This window comes from Nannospalax galili, unplaced genomic scaffold (assembly GCF_000622305.1).
Source record: "Nannospalax galili isolate Female #2095 unplaced genomic scaffold, S.galili_v1.0 scaffold666, whole genome shotgun sequence".
Taxonomy (NCBI): Eukaryota; Metazoa; Chordata; class Mammalia; order Rodentia; family Spalacidae; genus Nannospalax; species Nannospalax galili.
Genome location: NW_008356473.1, coordinates 1,290,255 through 1,312,403, shown reverse-complemented (window position 1 = coordinate 1,312,403; position 22,149 = coordinate 1,290,255). Strand labels below are relative to the sequence as shown.

Sequence of the window (22,149 nt, the reverse complement as noted above, 5' to 3'; positions counted from 1 at the left end):
CCCTTTCTTGCTTTTTTAAACAAATATTTTATTTTTATTTTATGTGTATGCCTGTACTGCCTAGATGTATGTAAGTGTGCCCATGTCGTGAGATGCCCGAGGTCAGAAGAGGGTGTTGGATCCCCTGGAACTGGAGTTAAGGATGGTTGTTAGCCATTATGTAGGTGCAGGGAATCAAATCCAGGTCCTCTGTAAGAGCAGGTGGTGCTCTTAACCACTGAGCTGTTTCTCCAGTCTGTTTTGCTTTTCTTTTCCCCTTACTCTGTCCTGCTATCTGGCTTACCTGAATGTGGTTGAACCTCACATTCTGAGGACAGGAGAGCCAACATGTTTGGGGGAATCTGGGACCCAGCCTATCACAGAGCCACCCTGGATGAAGGGGGTAGGCTTTGTGCAAGATACTGCTGTCACAACAGTGGAACTTAATTCTGATCTAGAACTAGCCACCCAAGGTGAAGACCAACATAAGTACTATGCATAAGAGGTCATGGTCATAAGCAGAGGGAGGGTGAGAAGGACAGACAGCACTTTTCTCCAAGAATTGATATGGGGGAAGGGAACAACTTGCAGATATCAGACATAAGAATAAAAATATCAACAGACAGTAATAGTGTTGCATAGCTTGAATGCTTTTATATTGACCAAACTGTTTTCCAGTAGTCACTGACAACAGGTCAGAATGTAAAACATTTCAAATTTACAGAAAAAAAAAATATTGCTGAACCAGTAAGATACTTTTGAAAACAACATGGCTTAACACAATCCTTTGGTTGCTTCAGACTGAACGTGAGCTATCATGATGATGAGACAGCCAACATCAGTCTCTGTAGTTTGGTTCCCTAGGCTGAGGTCACATGACCTTTGCCATCTTTACTGGGTCTGCTTTTAGTCTTGGATGACAATCGAGAACCAGGAGTGGCAATCTTGTCTTCATAGTCCACAGTGCCAAGGGCTAAGACATCCTCCTGGTTTGAAACAGGATATGCATATGTGTCAGCTCTTCAGACTTGGTTAAGGATAAATTTTGTTTCCCTGGAATAAAATCTTGAGCTTATCTAGTCCAGCCCAAAGCCATGTAAAAGAACGGAGGGTAACTCAGCTTCCTTATGTCCAGGTCTGGACTGAGTCCTGCCTCTTACAATATTTTTCCTACTGATGCTGCTCATCATTGCTTTGGGAGGATGAAAGGTCCCTTAGTGCCCCTAAAATGATAATTTTAAAGAATATTAATACTAAAAGGACCAAGCAGGAACATAGCAGCAACAGAATCTACACTAGTCTAAATGCATTATTTCGGTATCAGCAACTGTGGCAAAAAACAAGTGATTGGTAGAGGTTTGTGATCCAGCCACTCCAGCTTTCTCTCTGGAAAGCCAACAAGACCAAGTTGCAGGTTCCAGAGAGTGGTACCAGCAGGGAATCCATCCTGATTAAGTCAGCCTACATGGTATGTCTGAGATCTTCTGGAAGGTGCCAGAATGTAGCATGTAAATATCGTCTCCATTAACATCTAGCCAAATTTCCCAGGCAAAATATTTACCCTGATTCGGATGCAGTTGTCAGGATGAAACACAGCTTCTTCAGAGCGATTGTTGAAGGGCAGAATGTGTGGGAGCACGAGTCTGGAGCTACGGACTTTAATCAGGAATATCTAATTACTTGGGTGTTCTGCTCTTGGCGATAGTTTCTTGTCCTTCCTAGGAATCCATGGACCTTGTTCCTGGGTTTGAACTGCTGGCCCCACACAGTGGCAGAGAAAGGCCAGATGCAGTTTTTTATGCTTCAGAGAAACTTCTGTATGTGTAGCAACAGCATTCCCATAGCCACATGAAACTACCTGTTTTTACAAAACAGTAAAACATTCTCCAAGGACATTCAGGCTTTGCAAGTGTTTTGCACACAGGGCGGTAATACATTTTTATCAAATGGTGATGGTTTGCTAAACGGCCTGGTGCCACTTAAATGTAGCCAGCATTTCCTGCTCCTCCTCCTCTTGGTGCTTTGCTGGCGTTGGGGGGTGGGGTTCTGAATCTGGGTATCAGTGTGATCGTCTTTTGCTTGCTTTCTCCTTCTAGAAGAATATTGTTCTGTGGAAACCCAGAAATTTCTGCTTGTCTGATGTATTTGAGGGCCAACCACAGAGAAGCCGATAATTCCAAGGAACTGGTCTTCAGTAGTGCTGGTTTATATTCCAGTGGGCAAAATGCATTTCCATAGTGTGATCTCATCAGTCCTCGCATTCTAAGAGTGTTGTTTCTCTTATTTTCCAGAGAAGGAAATAGAGGTAGAGACCCTTGGCTTCTAGGCTGAGATCTAATCGGTGTTGAGTGGGTTGGAGAACCAAATCTCTCAGCCTTTATCCAAACTTTCCAGGGGCTTCTTGTTACACAGGGCATCGCTCCTGCCTACTCATGTCCTCGAGCAGTAAAATATGTGTGGGGGAGAGGACAGGAAGAGGGAAGTAGCTAAGATAGGTTGAGCCTGCAGAGAAAGAACCGTTAGAAACCTGGACTCCTCTGGACAGGTCCCTTCCTTCCTTATCTCACAACCAGGAAATGATTTAATTGGTCCAGTGTCTGCTAAATATCAACATGGCTTCATCTAAATCCACAATAACAACAAAGCATCATTTTTCTATAACTGCCATTAGAAGGTAGCTCCTGGATACATAAAAACTGCTATTTAAAAATACCACATTAAAGTGTTCATGTAATTTATTTTCCTTAAATAATAATTTGCTACAATCCTGTCACAAATTAAAAAAAAATTAACATAGTATTCACAGAGGCAGAATTCTCTAAGACAACTAAAATCCTGGGGTACTTAGAATAAATTAACATCAAATTATGTTTATATTCAGAAAGTCTGATCCTCTCTGAAATGAAATGGAGACCATTGTAACTGAGGGTGAACACACACATTTGTTTTTCTGTACAGAGACTCATTCGTTATATAAACTCAACAGTAATTTGAATCAAGTTAGGAATCCTGAGAAACATTCGCCCGTGGGTAACACATACACACACACTCACACACTCACGCACTCTATCACCATCATCACCCTTGAGAAGCAGGGTTTCCCATGGTCACTTACTAGAAGGTCTTTTCTCAGAAGGGCCCCAAATGCTGAATGTCTGGATGCTATCCCCCACCCCCAGGAAAACCGTCTCATTTCAAGTGTGAAGCTTGAAGTAGCAGCAATCCATGAAAAGATTCAGTAGCCAGAGATTCCAGTCATGGTGTCTGAGTATATAGTGGGAGGCAAGCAGAGGCACACCTGCTTCTAAAGCTAAGAAATAGCATCACGCAGCCTAGTTCCCAGTGTCGACTGAGAATTCACCTGAACATACATTATTAATAGGGTTCAGGCACTGGGTGTGAACCTGAAGAAGAGGAATTTGGGGGTGGGGAGGAGTAGGGATGCTTTGGAACACGAGCAGAAGGGAGGGAGGGCAGAACAGATACTGTTCATCCTCCAGCCTTTAGTCCTTTGTGCCCTGCCTGTGGAACATTCATGGGGTCTACTTGGTGTCAGGGGTAATGGACACCAATTGTTCAGCCCCACCTGGAGGCCTGGGAAGCTCAACCTTGAAGTCCTACGCACATCAACACACAAAACACTCGAGCAACCACAAGTAGCCACATTGTCTGGCTTCTGGGGGGCAGAGGTGTCAACAGCATCGCTGGCATTCCTTCTCATTGCCCAAGGATGCCTGGTGGGGGATGGTAATGCCTAGAGAGGCAAACAGTCCCCATCTGAAATTTCCCTGTTGCGTGTCTCTCTGGGCCCAAAGAAGCCACAGTTGCATGCATATCTACATCAGTTCCTATGTACAGGATATCTTTTCCACAGAAATTTAAAGTGCCTGGATTCAAATGAGCTCATCCCTTTCCCACAGCGATCAGCATCTCTGGAGGCCTCCGGGGGAAGGTGTGTCCCCTTCTTTTGGAGGAAGCCCTAGGGAAGGGGGAATGAACGCTTCACAGTTGTCCTAACTGGGATCCAGTCTCTGGACTAACCCTTCTTCATACACTCGAAGAATTGCTTCGCACACAAACTTGTACTGGCTCTGAAAGAGAAGGGAAAGCTGTTAAGTTCAGAGTCCCAGGAATGTTACCTCAAGCTCTGATCTCGAGAGACTCTTCAGCAATCATACCTACTCCCAGAGTGCCAACTCTGGGCCTCGTGCTGGGGAAGAGTAAGGTGAAGTCAAATTCTATCAGATTGGGATAGGGGATTGCCTTCAGAGAAGGGTGGGATGTTGGGGAGCAAAGCAGGGCTCTGAGGGACCACTCCAGTGAAGTATTTCATTATCGACTTGATCGGATTTAGAATCACTTAGAAGACACTCCTCTGGGCATGCCTGAGAGGGCAGTTTCCAGAGAGTTAACTAAGGAGGCAAGACCCACCCTGAGAGTGGCCTGGGATGCTGACTAAAATGAAAACCAGGAGAAAACAAGTTAAACACCAGCATTTGTCTTTCTTTGCTTGATGACTAAACACCATGCAACCAGCGGCTTCATGTTCCTGCACTGCCCCTTCCTCACCACGAGAGGCTGTACCTTCCTGTCCTGTGTGTTGTTAGGTGTTTGGTCACAGCAATAAGAAAGTAACTAACACAAGGTACAAATGTGGAAACCCTGATGACAAGGTCTAGTCTGAGCAGGGTAGTCAGGACCCCACTGTCCTGGACTGGAACACCTGAGCCTGTGTGGAGGTTTGGAGACTAGAAGGGTGATAGAGGATAGGGACATGGTAGGCTGGGATGTGGGTATGGGGCGAGGAATCTGGATTCTTCTTTCCTCCAGAGGAAAGCCAGTGAAAATTGGTGATCATCTATATGGTTGTCCTTCAATAGCCATGGGGGATTGCTTTCAGAACCCCCTATGGATACTCAAATCCTTTCTATAAAATGGTGCAATATTTGCTTATAACCTATGTACATCCTACTGTATACTTTTAAAATCACCTTTGACAGGGTGTGGTGACACATGCCTCTAATCTCAACACTCAGGAGGCTGAGGCTAAAGCAGGTGGATCTCTGTGAGTTTGAGGCCAGCTTGGCCTACCTAAGTGAGTTCCAGGTCAGTTGGTGCTACATAGTGAGACCCTGCCTCAAAAAAAAAAAAATCATTTTTTTGATGTGAATGCAATGGTTCACACTTGCAACTTAGCACTTGGGAGGCTGAGGCAGGATGATAGCTTTGAGTTCTAGACCAATTTGGGCTACAGAATGAGACCCTGTCATAAAAACAAACAGGGCTGGAGACATGGTTCAGTGTTTAAAAGCACTGGCTACTCTTGCAGAGGATGTGGGTTTGATTCCCAACACCCACATGGCTGCTAACGACCATCTGTAACTCAAGTTTCAGGGGATCTGATGCTCTCTTCTGATCTCTGAAGGCATTATACAACACAGGTGCACTTACATGCATGTAGGCAATACACTTATACAGATAAAAATAAAAACAATAAACTATTTAAAAACAACCCTAACCAAACAACAAACAAAAACCCCCACCGAAAGCCAAACGAAAATCACCTCGAGGTATTTCTAATACCTAATACAATAGGAATAGTTGGAGCACATCGTTTGAGGAACAATAAAGACATAGTTGTACAGATACATTTTTTTCTCTAATCCTTTTAATCTGCCATTAGTTGAATCAGCAGATGTGGAATCACAAATATAAAGGGTTGAAAAGGTCTTGCTAAGCTGCCCAGGTAGGTCTTGAACTTCCAATCCTCCTGCTTTGGGCTCCAAAGTAGTTGAGATTAGTCTTGTACCACTAGGCCTGTCTGAGGGGCTCTGTGATTTTTTAAGCTAGCATTTAGGTCTTCCATATAATCAAACAGGGCAGAAATGGTCTTAAATGACCTGATTATTTCTCTCTTTCTCCCTTCCTCCCTCCCTTTAAGTGTGTGTGTGTGTGTGTGTGTGTGTGTGTGTGTGTGTGCGCATTCTGGGAGTCAGTTCTTTCCTTCTATCATGTGGATTCTGGGGAACTGAACTGAGATCGTCAAGCTTGGCAGTAAATATCTTTACCATGGTGAGCCATGTTGCCAGCCTGGATTTGTTCTTAACCAGATCTCCTAGGTACAAACTAATCTAAACTCCAAGGACTCATAATCTATTAGGGAAATCTTACAACCCTCTGTCTACCAGCCTGTGACGGTTCAGAGCTAGTTGGAATATAGAGTTCCTGCTTCTTGCTCTGCTAACCCTTCTCACCCACCCTGGGGGTTTTGTTGGACAGGCTGCTCTTCTGGAAAACCTTTCCACAGTCTTTCTTAAATATTCTTCCAGAATGTTCTTACATACCCCTAGAACTTTCCCCATCATGCTGAGATTTATAAAAAACTAAGCCAGTTCTATATAATGCAAGCTCAGGTGTTTCCTATTTGGACAACTGCTGAATGAATGATCAAATGCATGATAGTTCCCTTCTTGCAGATGGGGAAACTGAGGTCTATAGAGGGGTTCAGACATTACCCAATGGTTTCCAGTGTATGGTGAGGGGACTCTGAATCATGCTCTTTTGACACCAACCACACGCTACCCTTCTTATAGCTCAGGATAACAAGCAGATGTTTTCTCTCCTGAAGACACCTGTGAAGTCAGGTACTCTGGCATTTCACAGTAGGAGTCAGCTCAGAGGCAGCTGCTCTTGGGTTGAGTGGCAGGTGGGATAAGCCAGAGGCAACAGAATGGAAGCCAGACAGGCATGGGCTTTGCAATCTTGGAGTCTCTGACAAGCTGTGTGACCTTGGGCATGTGACTGACTTAGTCCCCTTGAATGTCAGTTTCTGCACAGTGCCCCTAGTCTATGCAGTTCCTAGGCACAAGCTCAGGATACATGGACCTCTGCCATTTTTATCACTGCATTTCTACTCACAGATGTCTGCACCATCATGGCACGCTGGTCTCTCATTTTCCGGACAATATCCAGTGGGTAAACAGGCAGGTTCCTCTCAATTAAGCACATGGCTGTTTCCATAGTGACCAATACACCTGTTCGACCTATTCCAGCACTGGAGAGAGGAGAGAAGCAAAGACTCAGGATCTACCAGTCTGCACAGCTGAGATGAAAACTGACTCAGGGGCTGTGATTACCCAGGGGGAGCCCAGAGGTTGGCCTTTGAGAATACAAAGCACAAGTTTAGGTATGCTCTTAAGCTGGCCAGAAAAGCACATCCCTGTAGAGTCTAAGGCTGGGGCTTAATAAGAGGCAGAAAGACCCCTAAGCACACTCAAGTGCAAAATCCCGTTTCTGATTCATGTCTGCTGTGAAGATCAGCAACTTCAGAACAGAGGGAGTTGTGGGTGGGATTTTTCTTCTTCAGCATCCAGCTATACTCACAAATTTATGATTTTATTACATTCCAAATATTTTGAAATTGTTAGGAAATAAACAGAGCTTTATAGGAGCATGCGACTCAGTTGAGTAAGAGTGGGTTTGGTGTGTACTATTCCTTCTCATCTTCCTCAAGGGGTGCAACACTAAAACCAACATGCAGTAAAGCACGGTACCTGCAGTGAACTAGGACAGGCTCATGGTCCACCCTTAGGGACCTCATGTAGTTCACAAACTCCAGGAAGTCTGAGGAGTCATCAGGTACACCATGGTCAGGCCACGCGACATACTGGAGATGGGTCACTGTGTGTTCTTCCCCAGTCTGTGGAAGGTGCAATGGCCTTGGTGAGTTATCAAGACAATGAGCCCTGCCCTGGACACCAACCCCGGGTGGCCTTGTCCTAGTGTTCCCGTGTCCCTGTGTGCCCAGCTCTGCTCTGCTGTGGTCCCTGTCAACTCCTGTCACCCTCCGTTCTCCCATCTTGCCCCAGGACACTGCCTTCTTTTCCTTCCAGCCATCTCTTCCATCTGCCCCTATCCTACACATAGTCAGAGCCACCCACACCAGCTCTGTATACATACACACACTCTTTTGTGACGCCAAGGATCAAATTCAGGGCTTTGCTCATGACAACTGGGCCTTTTACTGTCACTCCTCTAAACACATGTCATTCCAGTGACCTCTGCCCTCACCTTGTTTTATGTATATACATTTGTATTGTGCTACTATACACATAAAATAAAGTTTAGCATTTTAACCATTTTTAGGTGTAAAGATTATTGGCATTAAGTGCAGTTACAATGCTGAGCCACCATCACTACTATCTTCTTCTAGAACTTTTGTTTTTATCACTTAAATATGAACTCTGTAGCCATTATAATATAACTCTCTACTCTCCTCCTTCTGACCCTGGCACACACTGCTGTCCTCTCTGTGCCTGTGAACTTACTATTCTGGGTATTTATATAAATGGAATCTCAGTATTTGCGCTTCCCTGCCTGGCCTCTTTCACTTTGCCTAATGTTTGTAAGAGTCACCCAAGTTGTGGCATTTGCCAAAATGTCCTCCCTTTTTAAGGCTGAATACTATTACATTGCATGGCTACTCCCATTTTGTTTACCTGTGCATCCCTTGATGGATGGACCACAGGGCAGCCTCTCCTTCTTGGTTATTGTGAATGGTGGAGTTACACACACTGGCCACTGGCTCTCTGACAGGAAGATCTGCATTTACTGACCTGCCTACCGTGTGTTATCACAGCAGAGCTGAACATGAGGCCCCACTTAGGACCACCCGGGCTATCGACTTTGTGCCTGCCCCTCTGCTGTGCCTGTCAAAGCCTCACTCACCTCAGTGTTTGTGACTACCATCTCTCGGGACACGTAGGCAATGGTGCAATCCTCTGCCTGACACTGAATGTGAAAGATGCCATGGTTCATGACATCGGGGGGATCAGGCCAGTACTGGTGACATTTGGTCTGTAAGAAACCATAGACTCAAGTCAGGCTTTTCTGTGTGGGTTAACCAGGAGCAGTTAATGATGCTCAGGTAGACCGGTCAGGTGTCTAGCCACATCCATTTAAGGAGAGATGACAGGACAGGAAAAATGCAGATAAGGCCCCCTTGTCCCTGTGTTCTGGAGAGTGGGGTGGGTCCACCTGTCAGAGGCCATTCAGCCTAGACTGGAACCTGGAGAAGGGACTCTATTCTCCCTCCAGGGCTTGTTCACTGGAAGAGCAGCACGACCTGGGTGTTGGGGTCACGCAGGTGGGCCTAGCTCCTTGGGCCTCTTCTCTGCTCTCAGCAGCTCCTCCTACCCCAGGCTTCCTCAGGCACCCCATTTCTGAGGCTGAGGACAAAGTGCTCAACAGCACATTTGGGTATCAGAGCTCCGTTGGAGTCATTTCCCTCTCCACTTACTGGCCATTTGACTTCCAACAAGCCACCGGACCTTCTTGAATTTCATGTTTTCACATGGTGACAGAAGCTGGAGAGGTTGCAGTGCAGGGTTCACTGAGGGGTCATGACAATGATTACTGTTATGGGTTCTATGTCAACTGAATCAGGGTGGTCAGAAATGCCTCAAAAGTCCTGAATTAAAAAATCTCCAAGCTAAAAAAAAAAAAAAATCTCCAAGCTGAGACAGCCATTCCTTTTCATATGAGCAACACTTCTTACACACCCTCAAATGCTTTCATAGTAAATAGGGCCCGGGACCATAAGGAATACTGATTTGCACCTGCCCCTCCACCTCCAGAATACCCTTCGGAGGGTGGTAAGATGGATCAGGGGGTAAAGCTACTTGCTGAGCAAGCTGGATGTCCAAGTTCAATTCCCAGAACCCACAGTGGAAGGAGACTACTGAAAGTTGTAGTCTGATCTCCACAGACGTGCTGTGGCATGTGTGCACTCACATGTACACATCACACAACAATAATCAATAAAATAAAAATTGTAAAAATAGAAAAAAGAAAATTTCCTATGGAGCTAAGACTATTCAACAGAGGAGGGACTCTGTGCACAGGGCACTAACAGACTTGCCAAGGACACAAGCTGCTGTAAAATAGTCTAGACTATTCAACAGAGGAGGAACTCTGTGCACAGGGCACTAACAGACTTTCCAAGGACACAAGCTGCTGTAAAATAGTCTAGCATTTGTCCTATGATATGCTAGAGTGTCCCCCAAAACAGATGTGGCTTTGTAAAGTCACCACCTCAACGCCATCGAAGCTCCAACCTGCGGCTTCTAACTCACGTGCAAGGCTAAGCTGTCCAGTCCATCAAACTTCCTCTGTCAAATTCTGACTCATTACATTTTTTTAAAAAAGGATTTCTGTGTTGGTCAGGCTGTTGCCTCAGCCTCTGGTGTGGCTGGCACTGTAGGTATGTGCCATCATGCTCAGCTTTAAAAATATTCTTCGAAGTCTAGAGTTGTACTAACAAGTAAAAATTCCATTTGTTTGTTGGTCTCAGACAATAGCTTTCCTAGCTGTATTTTCAAATGTCACAGTGAATATTTAAAAATCAAAGTACACTGTGGGAGCTGAAGCTGAAGATTTAACACAGCAAACATGGGAAACCTTTCCTGATGAGGAGCCACTCTGACTTTTCATAGATTTAGAAGGGCTGCTGGCAGAACTGACTGATACAGGCTCTACATCTGTCTGTCTGAACCTAGTCTATCACCTCATCTGCAGAGAAAGAGAAAGCCCCTGCCCCATGTACTCCCCAGGGTCCCACGCCAGGATAACTGGGGGCAGATACTTTCAAAAGCAATCCATCTGTGCAAGGCAGAGTTACACAGGCTTGTGTTTCCAGAGTATCCTTATTTACAAGGACTCTGCCTGGGACTGGCCTCATTTTGGGTCTCTTTGGATCTGGGAGCATTGGGGGTACAGTGGGAGAACAAGAAGTTTATGAAGATCCTGTCTCAATCGGGTTAATTAGCTCTAAGAACCCAGGGCTGGAGAGATGGCTCAGTGGTTACAGGCATTGGCTGCTCTTGCAGAAGACCTGGGTTCATTCCTAGCACTCAAAACTGTCCATAGCTCCAGTTACGGGGAATCTGATGTCCTCTTCTGGCCTCTGAGGACATCGCATGGATAGATGTACTTACATATATGCAGGCAAAACACTCAAGCACATAAATTTTTTTTAGGGGGGGGGTGTTGACTCTAGAACCCAGTGTGGTCACTTTGGGTAAGTTACTTAACTTCTGTGAGCCTGTTTCACATGACTGCTAGGGGAGTAGGCACAGAAGCCACACCTCTTTGGAATGGTATGCACTAAGCACCTGATGCCAGGCTTATTTCATGGACAATAGCATCTCAGCCTCAAGACCACTGCCTGAGGTTGGTACTGTTACCGTCTGCTTTGCATACGAATGAACTGAGGCTCTGAGAAAGAATTACCCTGTCAGGTCATAAGAACTAGGGACAGGGCTAGAATTTCACTCCAGGCTTCTACTCTGAAGCAACAAGGAAGCGTGCCTCAGCAAGGCTGTGGGGACCAGACAGGTAACACGCAAGGGGCCTGACACCTTAGAGAGGGAGGTTGCGAAGGACAGTGGCACTGGGGACAAAACCCTGGGCAGATTCTGCCGGAACTGGGAATACTGTCTCCTTGGGGATTATTCTCCCCTTCTGGCCCCAGCCATCCAGTGACTTTGAGAAGAGGGTCTGGGAAGGAAAAGGTGACACCGGAATGGCTTTGGAAAGAAGTGCTTGTGACCTGAGGGAACATGCTGAAGGCTGGGTTCCTGGCCGAGGAAGAGCACTGTCTCAGAAAGATGGGCCAGATGGGGTTTGGGGGAAAGCCATGGGTCCAATTAGGAAGGCTTTATCATTGAAGTTTGCTTTCTTGCTCACTTGGTCAGTCAACAAGGATTCCTAGGGAGGTTGCTATGAATCAGAGAGGATATGGCATTAGCCTCTGGATGTTCTCAAATCAGGTTGAAGTAATGTGGGTAGAAAGAATAGGCAAGGTGGGGCAGGTCAAAGAGGAGTGGATAGACATCCCATACAGAAGGAACAGGGAGCTCAGGATGGATAGATGCAGGTGGATGAGGCAAGGATGGATCACTCAGACCCAGGAAACAGGAGACAGAAGGTAAAAGGCACTTGGATACCTAGGGAACAATAGACAGCTCAGTAGAGCTGCATAGAGGGTACAAGCTTATCTAGGGACAGGCAACATGCTGCTCTGCACACCTAGGAGCCACTACAGGGAGTGACCAGGAAATGCAGGCTCAGGCTCACCCTCTTATAAGGCCCAGCTTTGAGGGCCTTATCTGTGGGTGGACTAACATGGAGAAAATTCTGGCCCAGAGGGCTGCTGCTGCTTCTCTGGGAACAGGTGGCGGGGGACATGGGGGAGAGAGGACGGGTCAGAGTGGGAGTCACAGAAAATGCCAGTGGTGGTGAACCATGGTGAGAAGTGAAGAGATGTGAAAGCAAGGACTTACTCCAGACTGCTGCTGTGGTGGCTAAGCAGAAATGTGCCTTCGGTTGTGGTAGTGGGCTCAGGGGGATAGGCAGGCTTCATGTGTGGATATGTGTGTACACACAAGGAGTTGTGGCTTTGGGTTCCTCTTATGGGATGGCACCAGGTGAGTGTCTAATCAGAAAGTAAGTAGTTGGACTGGGGGTTCAAGAGGTGGAAGGGGTCAATCTCAGCTTCATTTGTGAGACCATCCTGAGGGCAGGATATTGACTAACCAGACTCAGAAAAAAGTGCGGCTAACGGATATCCATAGCAAGGGAGTTGCATGCAAAAAACGGACTGGGAGGGCATAGGACTCTGGCCAGTGCACGCCTGCTGGGAGACCCACTTTCCTCCCTCATGCACAATGGAGAACAAACAGGATGCCCTGGAAAGTTCACCTCACAGGAAGAGAGAGGAGCAAAGCTTTTTACCTAGAATGCCTGCTTCAGGAGTGGGGGAAGGCGACGAAGAGACAGGAAGTGTAAGATCACCTGAGAATCTATAACAGGAGAAGGAAGCAGGCACCTTGAATTTTTAGAAGGTTTCTAACTATTGCTAACAAGAGAGTAAGTTGCCAGGGCCAGAGATGCTGGAGGGACAGGCGGGCCTCAAGGGACTCTCCAATATAGGAAGCCAATGGAAGCAGTGTAGTGGGTTCAGCTAAGAAGGTTGGGAAACAAAGAAATGTGCTGGGTCACACGAAGACCTCAGATGCGCTTGGGCTGAGAGCAGATACCAAGACGGGAAAAGCACAGCTGTGGCTTGGAGCAGGAAAGGCAGGACCCGGAAGAACGATGGAGGAGGGTGAGATTGCTCGGATCACAGAAAAGGGCTTTTTTTCCTGAGCTGCAACAAGCAGATGGAGGGAAGGAGGGGCTGTTACCAGGGCAGATCATCTGTCACCCACCATTCCTGCAGGGTCTCCCTGTTCTCTGAGGAGAAGAATGACTGTCTAGCTGAAAAGGGAAGAGTGAACATTAAAAGAGCAAGAAGCCCGACACCGACAATCCAGTGATGGCACTGAGTCACTGAGTGCATTCAGGTGTCGCCTCTGAGGAATTGCATCATGAACAGATAGACCTCAGGAGACAGCAGAGCGGCACGTCCACAAATTGTTGCTGAGGAAACCCAGAGTACAGACATCCAAAGTGCCAGAATATTAGGCCGAAGAAAGGCAGTCAGAGCGCAAAGTATCTGCTACTGATAAAATCCCAGAACCATGAGCTTCCAGGTAGGGAGAACTGGTGACCTATGTAGGCCTGCTTGAAGAACACAGATCCTTGTGGGGGTCAAGTGACTCATTCTTACTGTGCCACGGTGGACACACCTCAGCATGGGTCCAGGACCACTTGAACATTCCACCTGAACACTTATTTTTAGCCCTCTTTTCATCACAATACATAACAGAGACTGAGAAGGAGAGTGCAGGCCTGAGATCCAGAGTCCAGAAGAGAAAACTTAAGAGTTTAATAACCTTGCTTTGCGTTCTTTTTGTTTATTTTGAGACAGGATCTCATGCAGCACAGGTTGGCCTTGAACTCCTGATCTCTCTACTTCTGCCTCCTGAGCACTGGGATTACAAGTGTCTGCCATCATGCACGGTTCTGTTTTGTGCTTTTTGAAATTTTAACACATACTTCTACTACTGGCAAGCGATGGTGGACTTCCATCTAAGAAATATCTTTCAAGAGGCTGGAGAGATGGCTCAGTGGTTAAGAGCATTGGCTGCTCTGGCAGAAGACCTGGGTTCATATCCCAGCACCCACATGGGAGCCAAAACCCATCCATAACTCCAGTTCCAGGGGATCCAACACCCTCTTCTGTCCTCTGCTGGCACTGTATGACACAGGTGCACTGACATACACATAAAACAAAATAAATAAATAAACAAAAAACCAAAAACTTAGAAAGAAATATCTTTCAAAAGAAATTAAGACAAAAACAGGTGAGTTGGCTTAAAGAAAAATAATAAACGAAACTACAAAATAAATGTAGTACAATCTGGTAACAGTCAATAAGGTATGTCCAAATTAATGCTATTCCTACTGCTGGCTAACATTCACATAGTATTTACTGTGATCAAGTGGGTGTGACAGCACATACATTTAATAATAGCACTTGGGAGGGCAGAGACAGGAGGAATTCCACAAGTATAAAGCCAGCCTGGACTACAGAGTGAGATGCTGACTCCAAAAACCAAAATCAACAACAATAACAAAAATTTACCACATGTCAAGTTCTTTCTTCATAGGGGCTATCTTCATTACCTCATGGAGTTCCCTCACAATCCCATGAGATGAGAGATACATAACCACACAGGTAGGACATGAGAACACCAGGAACTGACATTATATGGCTTTAGGGTCTGCTTTCTTACCACTACACCACATAACCAGATAGCTGCAGACACATTAGGAAGACGGAGGACAACACTCTGAACTAGCTTAGGGAACTGGGATTCTTTAAGTTCAAAAGAGTCCCAAGTAACTCCATTTCTTATGATTTTTGGACAGAGGTGGTGCCATAGAACTATTGCAGGGTGAATTCAGCAATGCTGTAGTCCACTCACAGTAATCGGCTAGGCAAGATGGAGAAATGGGGACCAGAACAGAGCTGCCACGAGTAACAACTGCTCCCCAACGTCTGTCCTTACTGCTTCCGAAGACAACATTGAGGAGGAAGTTGCTACCTCTTGAGGCCTGCCTGCCCAGCTTTTATACTTTTTTTGTTGTGATTTATGGGATGAGAGAGATTCTGACCAATCTGTGAGGGGCAAATCAAAGCTAAGGGGGAGGAATAACAAGGCTGAAAGGTGTGAGCCTAAAGGCCAGGTGTGCAGGCTGAATCCGACTGATGACGATGATGATGACGATGATGACGACACCGATGATGATGATGATATTTGTGGGACACTTAAACAGTCCTCTAAGTTTTTTTTCTTAATTTTATTTATTATTTTTATGTGTATGCGTGTATTGCCTGCATGTAGGTAAGAGCACCTGTGTCGTGCAATGCCCATGGAGGTCAGAAGAGGCTGTCAGATCCCCTGGGACTGGAGTTATGGACAGTTGTTAGCTGCCATGTGGGTGCTGGGATTTGAACCCGAGTCTTCTGCAAGAGCAACCAGTGTTCTTAACCGCTGAGCTATCTCTCCAGCCCAGTCCTCTAACTTTTTTACACATATTGTCTCAAGTCTTCACCAGTCCTCCAAGGGGAGCAGCATTACTTGTCTCCACCATGCATTCAGGAGATCTAAGATCAGACAGGCTGATAACGTGCTTAAGAGGAATCACATTTTAGTGCTGACGAAATATTGCAAGAATACTAGAAGGGAGACACTGGCTCAGTGGCAACATCAAGACAAAGTTCAGCCTCTACTGACCACAGTTCTTAATATGGGAGGGGGGGGTGGGACAGGAAGTACTGCTCTCTAGATTGTTATAATAAGCCCATTATGAGAAGTGGGCAGGAGGAGGGCTAAGCATCCCATCACTGGACATGTCCACTTGGAGGTCCCAAATAGGAGATTTATGGGTTACCAGGAGACCCTTTCCAGCCCTGAGATTCATGTTTCAGAGAGTACAGTATGATAATGCATGCATTTGAAATGGAAATCGGGTGACTTACCCGCCCTCGCTCTGTGAGGGTCGTCAGCATGACAACAAGAGACAACTTCTGATCCCAGACAACTTGCCAAAACTGTGCACAGGTGTGTGGCAGGGGTCCCTGAGTGGCAATGTATTTGTTCACGAGGTCGGCAGTGGGAATTTCCATCTAGTCAGAGATCACAACACGTCAGAATCTGTTAACTGGCACAAGATGGGAAGGGTTCTGCATTTTAAACTTTCCCAATTGCTAGCTGAATCACACCAGAAAAAGATCTTGTTATCAATTCAGAGTGAGGGAGGGGGAGGGAAATCAAGGAAAAAGCCTGTTTAGATTTGACAATAAAGCTAATGGAGTAGTGGAGTCACTGATCAGACCAATTTCCAACAGGGCAGCTCTTGATAGTTTGCTGGAACTTGAACTTCATCTGAGAAATCCTATTTGGGCAGAAGATGGCCTGAGGCCAATTCTGCCATCTTGCTATTTAAAAGTAGTTTTCAAGGGTTACATTGTCAATGCAAAGATAAATAGTTACTATGTAATCCACAGGAGAGGTTTGCTGACTCAGCTTTTAGATGGAGAAACTTAAGTTCAGGGAGTCTGATAATTAAGTTGCTGGTAATGCATGCTCTCTGTATTAGGTGGACCTTTTCCCTCTTTCTCTTTTGGGTTATAAGTGGAGAGGAAGTCTTATATATGACATAAATAACATGTCGGAAAAACACAGAAAGCTACAAATATATCACTGGTAGAAACAAACATCTACATGGCAAAAGGCAGGTACATGGGTAGGTGTAGGATGTAATTAGAAACAGAATGTGGAGATAGTGTTAAGACCACTGGCTGTTTTTGTAGAGGACCTGGGTTATATACCCAGCACCCACATGGTGGCAAACAACTGTCTATAACTCCATTTCCAGGGGATCCCACACCCTCTTCTGACCCCCAAGGGCATTGCACCACATGGGAGCATTCATATACATGCAGGCAATACATTCATACACATAATATAAAATTAATAAGATTTTTTTAAAAAAAGAAACAGAATGTGTCTGGACCCATCTCTCTTGGCTTTGTGGCTTTTCATGTTATCCAAATCTGAGTCTTACTTTCCTCCTCTGTAAAGTGAGACTACTCATTTTCCCACAAGGTCACTGTCTTGGAATGATGATATGAATGGGGAGCGCTGTGTGGTGGACAGTCCCCACAGGCCTTTCCCACCCTCATTGCATGATCAATGTGTTCTTTTTATTGCCCAGATTCCCAGCTTACGTTCACATAACTCGCATTAATATAATCTTCATTTCCCTGCAGTAATACCCGGGTGGTGTCATCTGCAGGAGAGAGAAAAATTTACCCATTGTTCTGAGCGTTATTTTTATCATCCCAAGTAAACAAGGGTTCAGTTCCCAGTCCCATCTGCAGCTCTCGCCTCATTAGCATAACCACTATTCCCCAACTGTTCAGAGTCTGAGATGGTTGCAATAAAGACGGTGGTGTTTACAGACACACTGAAAACCATTCCAGAATCCCAGACAATCTGTTTTAAAAAGGGAAACATTATCTCAGAGTAGGGGGGAAGGAGGCATTGGGCCGGATACTTACAAGGCAACACATCTTTATATCGGTTTTTGTCCAAATTCTGAGGCAGCTTTGCAAATGTGATGGCCAAGCCTGGCTTCTTTCTGTAGAGTTGCTATTAGAGAGAGACATTAAAAAACACCATAACTGCTAAGAAGGATGCCTGAAAGCACATCCTACTGGCAAGGTTTTCATGTAGCACACCGTAATCTTAACATTTCTAAGTGATTTTGCTATACAGCAAAAGAAAACCTTCTCAACAAGGCATTTTATAATTCTGGGACAAATGAACCAAATTCTTATATATATACTTGAGGCTCTTTGGGGGAAATAAGTGAGGCAGGGGCCCAAGTCACAGAAATGGATTCTGGTAAGTAAAACTATTTTTATGTCAATTACTTGACAAGTGATAAAAGTAATGGGGGAGGGGAATCTGACTCATCTAAATTAGTCTAAAACCTGATTTTCTTCCAATTTGATGGAATAAACCACATTTTTTCCATAAGAAAAAGAGTACTTCATTCATCATTTTGGAAGAATATTTAGACTTCCAAATATAGGAGCACATTTATCCCAATATCGTAACTTGATTTAAAGAGACATTTCTCTATACAGGCAATCACTACCTAAAATCAAAGCAGTCTTCATGCACATTTACAGGCACATATTAGACATATTGACAGGATTTTCGCTGCAGTTTTACTACTATTTTTATTTTATAAGTGACAGTCAGAGGTTAAATGCTTTGCCCAAGACCATAAACCTGAGGGCAGACTCAGGCCTGCAGGTAATGTTTCTGTTTTCTTTTCTACACAGCTGCTTTCTCACACTTTGACAACTGTTGCAAAGTCTCTTTCTTAAGTTACTTCTTATTAACTCTTTGGGAATTTAAAAACATTTTTTTTATTTCAGTGTTGGAAAGCATATATTATTTTCTTACTAAAAATTAGGGAAATTTAGACTGGTACTAAGGAAATAACCTGTAATTTCCCAACTCTGAGATAATCTTTTCAGATATTTTTCCCAGCTTATTTTTTTCGGAACACACCTGTAAGCAAATATACATAAGCATATATGTAAACATACAATACATGTATATACATTATTTTTTAAAGTTAAAAACTTTTTTTGATTATTTGTACCTTATGTGTGGGTGTGTGTTTGCCTACATCTATGTAAGTATACCCATGTTATGCAATGCCTGTGGAGGCCAGAAGAGGACGTTGGATCTCCTGGAACTGGAGTTATTGATGGTATTAGCTGCCATGTGGGTGCTGGGAACTGAACTCAGGTCCTCTGCAAGAGCAGCCAGTGCTCTTAACTGTTGCACTATCTCTTCAGTTTAAAAAAAGTTTATGTGTATGAGTGTTGTGCACCAAATGTATGCCTGGTGCCTGCAAAGGCCAGAAGAGGGCGTCAGATCCCCTGGCACTGGAGTTAGAGACATGTGGGTACTGGGAACCAAACCGGGGTCCTCTATATAAGCAGCAAGTCTCTTAACAGCTGAGCCACCTTTCCAGCCCTTATACTCCCTTCTTAACAGCAAAAACTGAGACTGAAGTGCATGTTGATATTTCTCATGCTGGTATTTCTTATACTATCATCAGTGGAAATCAAGTGGCTTAAAAGAAAGTAATAGGTATTTGTGATGGTTCATCTTGTTTGTCAACTGGACTGAACTGAGAAACACCCAGAAGATTAGTACAGCACACGCCTGTGTGTGTGAGGGACTTTGCAGAGACGATTAACTAAACTAAGGGGGTACGACCAACCCCGGTGGTAGGTGCAACCTTCCCACAGGCTGGGGACCAGGATGGAATGGGGTAGGAAGGAGGAGGAAATTCTCAAGCATAGGCATCCTCCCTCTGCTTCCTGGCTCTAACAGGGTGAGCAGTTCTGCTCCACATCCCCTTCATCATGATGTCCACAAGTCCAGACAGTCCTCTGAAACCATGAACTTCTTTCCTTTAAACTGTTTCTCCCAGGCATTTACCACAGTGATGTAAAGCTACAGTAGTCACAAAAAATTTCAATGTAAAAAAAAATTTTTTATGGGGGCTGGAGAAGTGGCTCAGCAGTTGGAAACACTTCCAGGACCCGGGTTTGATTCCCAGCACCCACATGGTGGCTAACAACCATCTGAGTTAACTCCTGTTCCAGGGAATCTGACACCCATTTCTGGCCTCTGTGGGCATTGCACAACATGGGTGCATTTACATACAAGCAGGCAAAACACTCATACACATAAAATAAAATTAAATAGTAATTAAAATTTTTAAAAATTTACGCTGTATTCCACAAATCTCTAACAACACAAGTTCTATGATGCATAAACTTGTTTAATTATGATCAGCCAAGCATTTCTCAAGCTAATTTAAACCAGAAGAGCTCTAGGAAACACTACTATAATTTTGAAGCCTGTTTTGCCTTCTCATTATAGTGTCTCTTTCCCATGTCACTAGATGTTCCCTACACCTATGATTTTTAATAGCTCAATAATTTAGGTTAGCATAATTTCTCTTAATTTTTACTCACTTTGTCACTAGACTGCTTTACACCTTTTTACTCATAAATAGCTAAGAACAGAATTACAGCATTGGAGAGTATTTTTAAGGACTTTGATACACATTACCCAGTTGCCCTGCAGGAATGTAGATTGGTTAGTTTCCCAAGTTGCAACAAACAATTCTCAGCAAAGACATCTTTGCACTTTGAATAGGGAGGATTAACCTTACCCACCCCCATATTTTTATGGACTATTTGGTTTTCAAATACTAGCTTCTGTTAGTTCTGTTTTTCAGTAGAGAGTTAACATGGACATCTAGGGTCATAATAATAGTGCTGTATCTTACACACCTACTGAATGCTTTGAATTCCCAAACTCTCCAGGAACTTAGCTACTGACCTATCACAACTTCTAAACACCAGTGGGCTTTCACAGATTCTGTGAGCACATTCTAGAAATAAATTCATGATTTATTGTAGGTTTCGGTTTGACTCTGGTGGAAGGAGGATATAGAAGCCAGTCACATTTATCTAAATGGCATTTTGCTTCTAACTGAATAACTACATGGAGGTAAAATTGAATTAAGAGACTATAAACCAGCACATCTAACCTAGAGGTAAGAAGACAGATATTTTTAAATAACAGAAATGCAAATGAATTGACTTGAGTGTCAGAAGACAAGCGTAGATCTAGCAAAAGGCTTTAATTACCATAAGATTTTGTATGTATCTCAATGTCATGACCAGTTGATAGGATTATAAGGTACAAAGTATAACATTTTAAAGTACTATGGCAGTGTTAAAAATTCTTTAAATGTGTGCTCTGAGCTTTATCCAACAGCAATATCTAACAATTCATGTCAGGGAAGTTTATCTACAGCAAAATATTTAGTTGCAGGAAGCCAGAAACCACCTGAATATTCCCCAACAGGAGAAGCATTGACTTAAAATGTGGTGGCTGGGCTGGAGAGATGGCTCAGTGGTTAAGAACACTGGTTGTTCTTGCAGAAGATCCGGGTTCGAATCCTGGCACCCACATGGCAGCTAACAACTGTCCATAACTCCAGTCCCAGGGGATCCAACAGCCTCTTCTGACCTCCTTGGGCATTGCATGACATGGGTGCACTTACCTACATGCAGGCAATACATGCATACACATAAAATAAAAATAATAAAATTTTAAAAAAAGAAAATGTGGTAGTTAGACCACGAAACCACGAAATTCTTCCGACAATAATCAAAACAATGACATAGTCTAAAGAGACAGATGTAGCATATCCACATGTCACTTTTAAAAAGTGCACATTATAGTATCACTCATACAGTGGCCTTCTCCCTCTCATATATCTAACTGCAGCACCTACACGGTGCAAACACAATCCCGTGTGTGTGTACATCTGTGTATGGTACACACACACACACACACACACACACACACACCTCTTCATGATCATGGGACCAAGTGCAGAAGAGCACACACCACATTGTTACTTGTAAATTATAACAAGGATGAAATCGAATGGGGAAGGGGATCAGAAGACTAGGAGACTTTCTTGCTTTTATTATTTATTATTTTTATTTATGTGTATGAGTGTATTGCCTGCATGTATGTAAGTGCACCTATGTTGTGCAATGCCCATGAAGGTCAGAAGAGGGTGTCAGAGTCCCCTGGAACTGGAGTTACAGATGGTTGTTAGCTGCCATGTGGGTGCTGGGAATTGAACCTGGGTCCTCTATGAAAGCACTCAGTGTTCTTAACCGCTGAGCCATCTCTCCAGCCCTATTTTTTAAAATTAATTTCTTATTTTTAATGTGTTTGAGTGTTGGCATGTGCATAGTGCACCATGTGCATACAGTGCCCATGGAGGCTAGAAGAGGGAGTCTGATCTCCTGGAACTGGAGTTACGGTCTTTTGGTCTGTTGTGAGCTGTCATGTGGGTGCTGGGGCCCAAATTTAGATTCTCTGCAAGAGCAGCCAGTGTTCTTAATCACTGAACCATATCACCAGCCCCCTATTTATTTATTTATTAAATATTTTATTTATTATTTTTATTTTATGTGTATGTGTGTATTGCCTGCATGTAGGTAGGTGCACCCATGTCGTGCAATGCCGGCAG

At 44.3% G+C, this 22,149-nt stretch overlaps 1 protein-coding gene across 6 annotated transcripts in view; it reads right to left on the bottom strand.

The window, feature by feature from the left end:
• Nucleotides 1–608: 608 nt before the first annotated feature.
• Nucleotides 609–22,149, bottom strand: part of Ptpn3 (protein tyrosine phosphatase non-receptor type 3) — a 175,052-nt gene continuing 153,511 nt past the window's right edge. For all 6 annotated transcript variants that reach the window (XM_008854638.3, XM_029556937.1, XM_029556939.1 and 3 more), the window contains 7 exons: nucleotides 17,552–17,642; nucleotides 17,219–17,280; nucleotides 15,968–16,114; nucleotides 8,707–8,835; nucleotides 7,533–7,678; nucleotides 6,898–7,033; nucleotides 609–4,070 (listed from right to left, as the gene is read on the bottom strand). In XM_008854638.3, coding sequence (XP_008852860.2) covers nucleotides 3,993–4,070; nucleotides 6,898–7,033; nucleotides 7,533–7,678; nucleotides 8,707–8,835; nucleotides 15,968–16,114; nucleotides 17,219–17,280; nucleotides 17,552–17,642 — 789 coding nt within the window. In that variant the 3' untranslated portion in view covers nucleotides 609–3,992. The remainder of the gene's footprint in view (nucleotides 4,071–6,897; nucleotides 7,034–7,532; nucleotides 7,679–8,706; nucleotides 8,836–15,967; nucleotides 16,115–17,218; nucleotides 17,281–17,551; nucleotides 17,643–22,149) is intronic.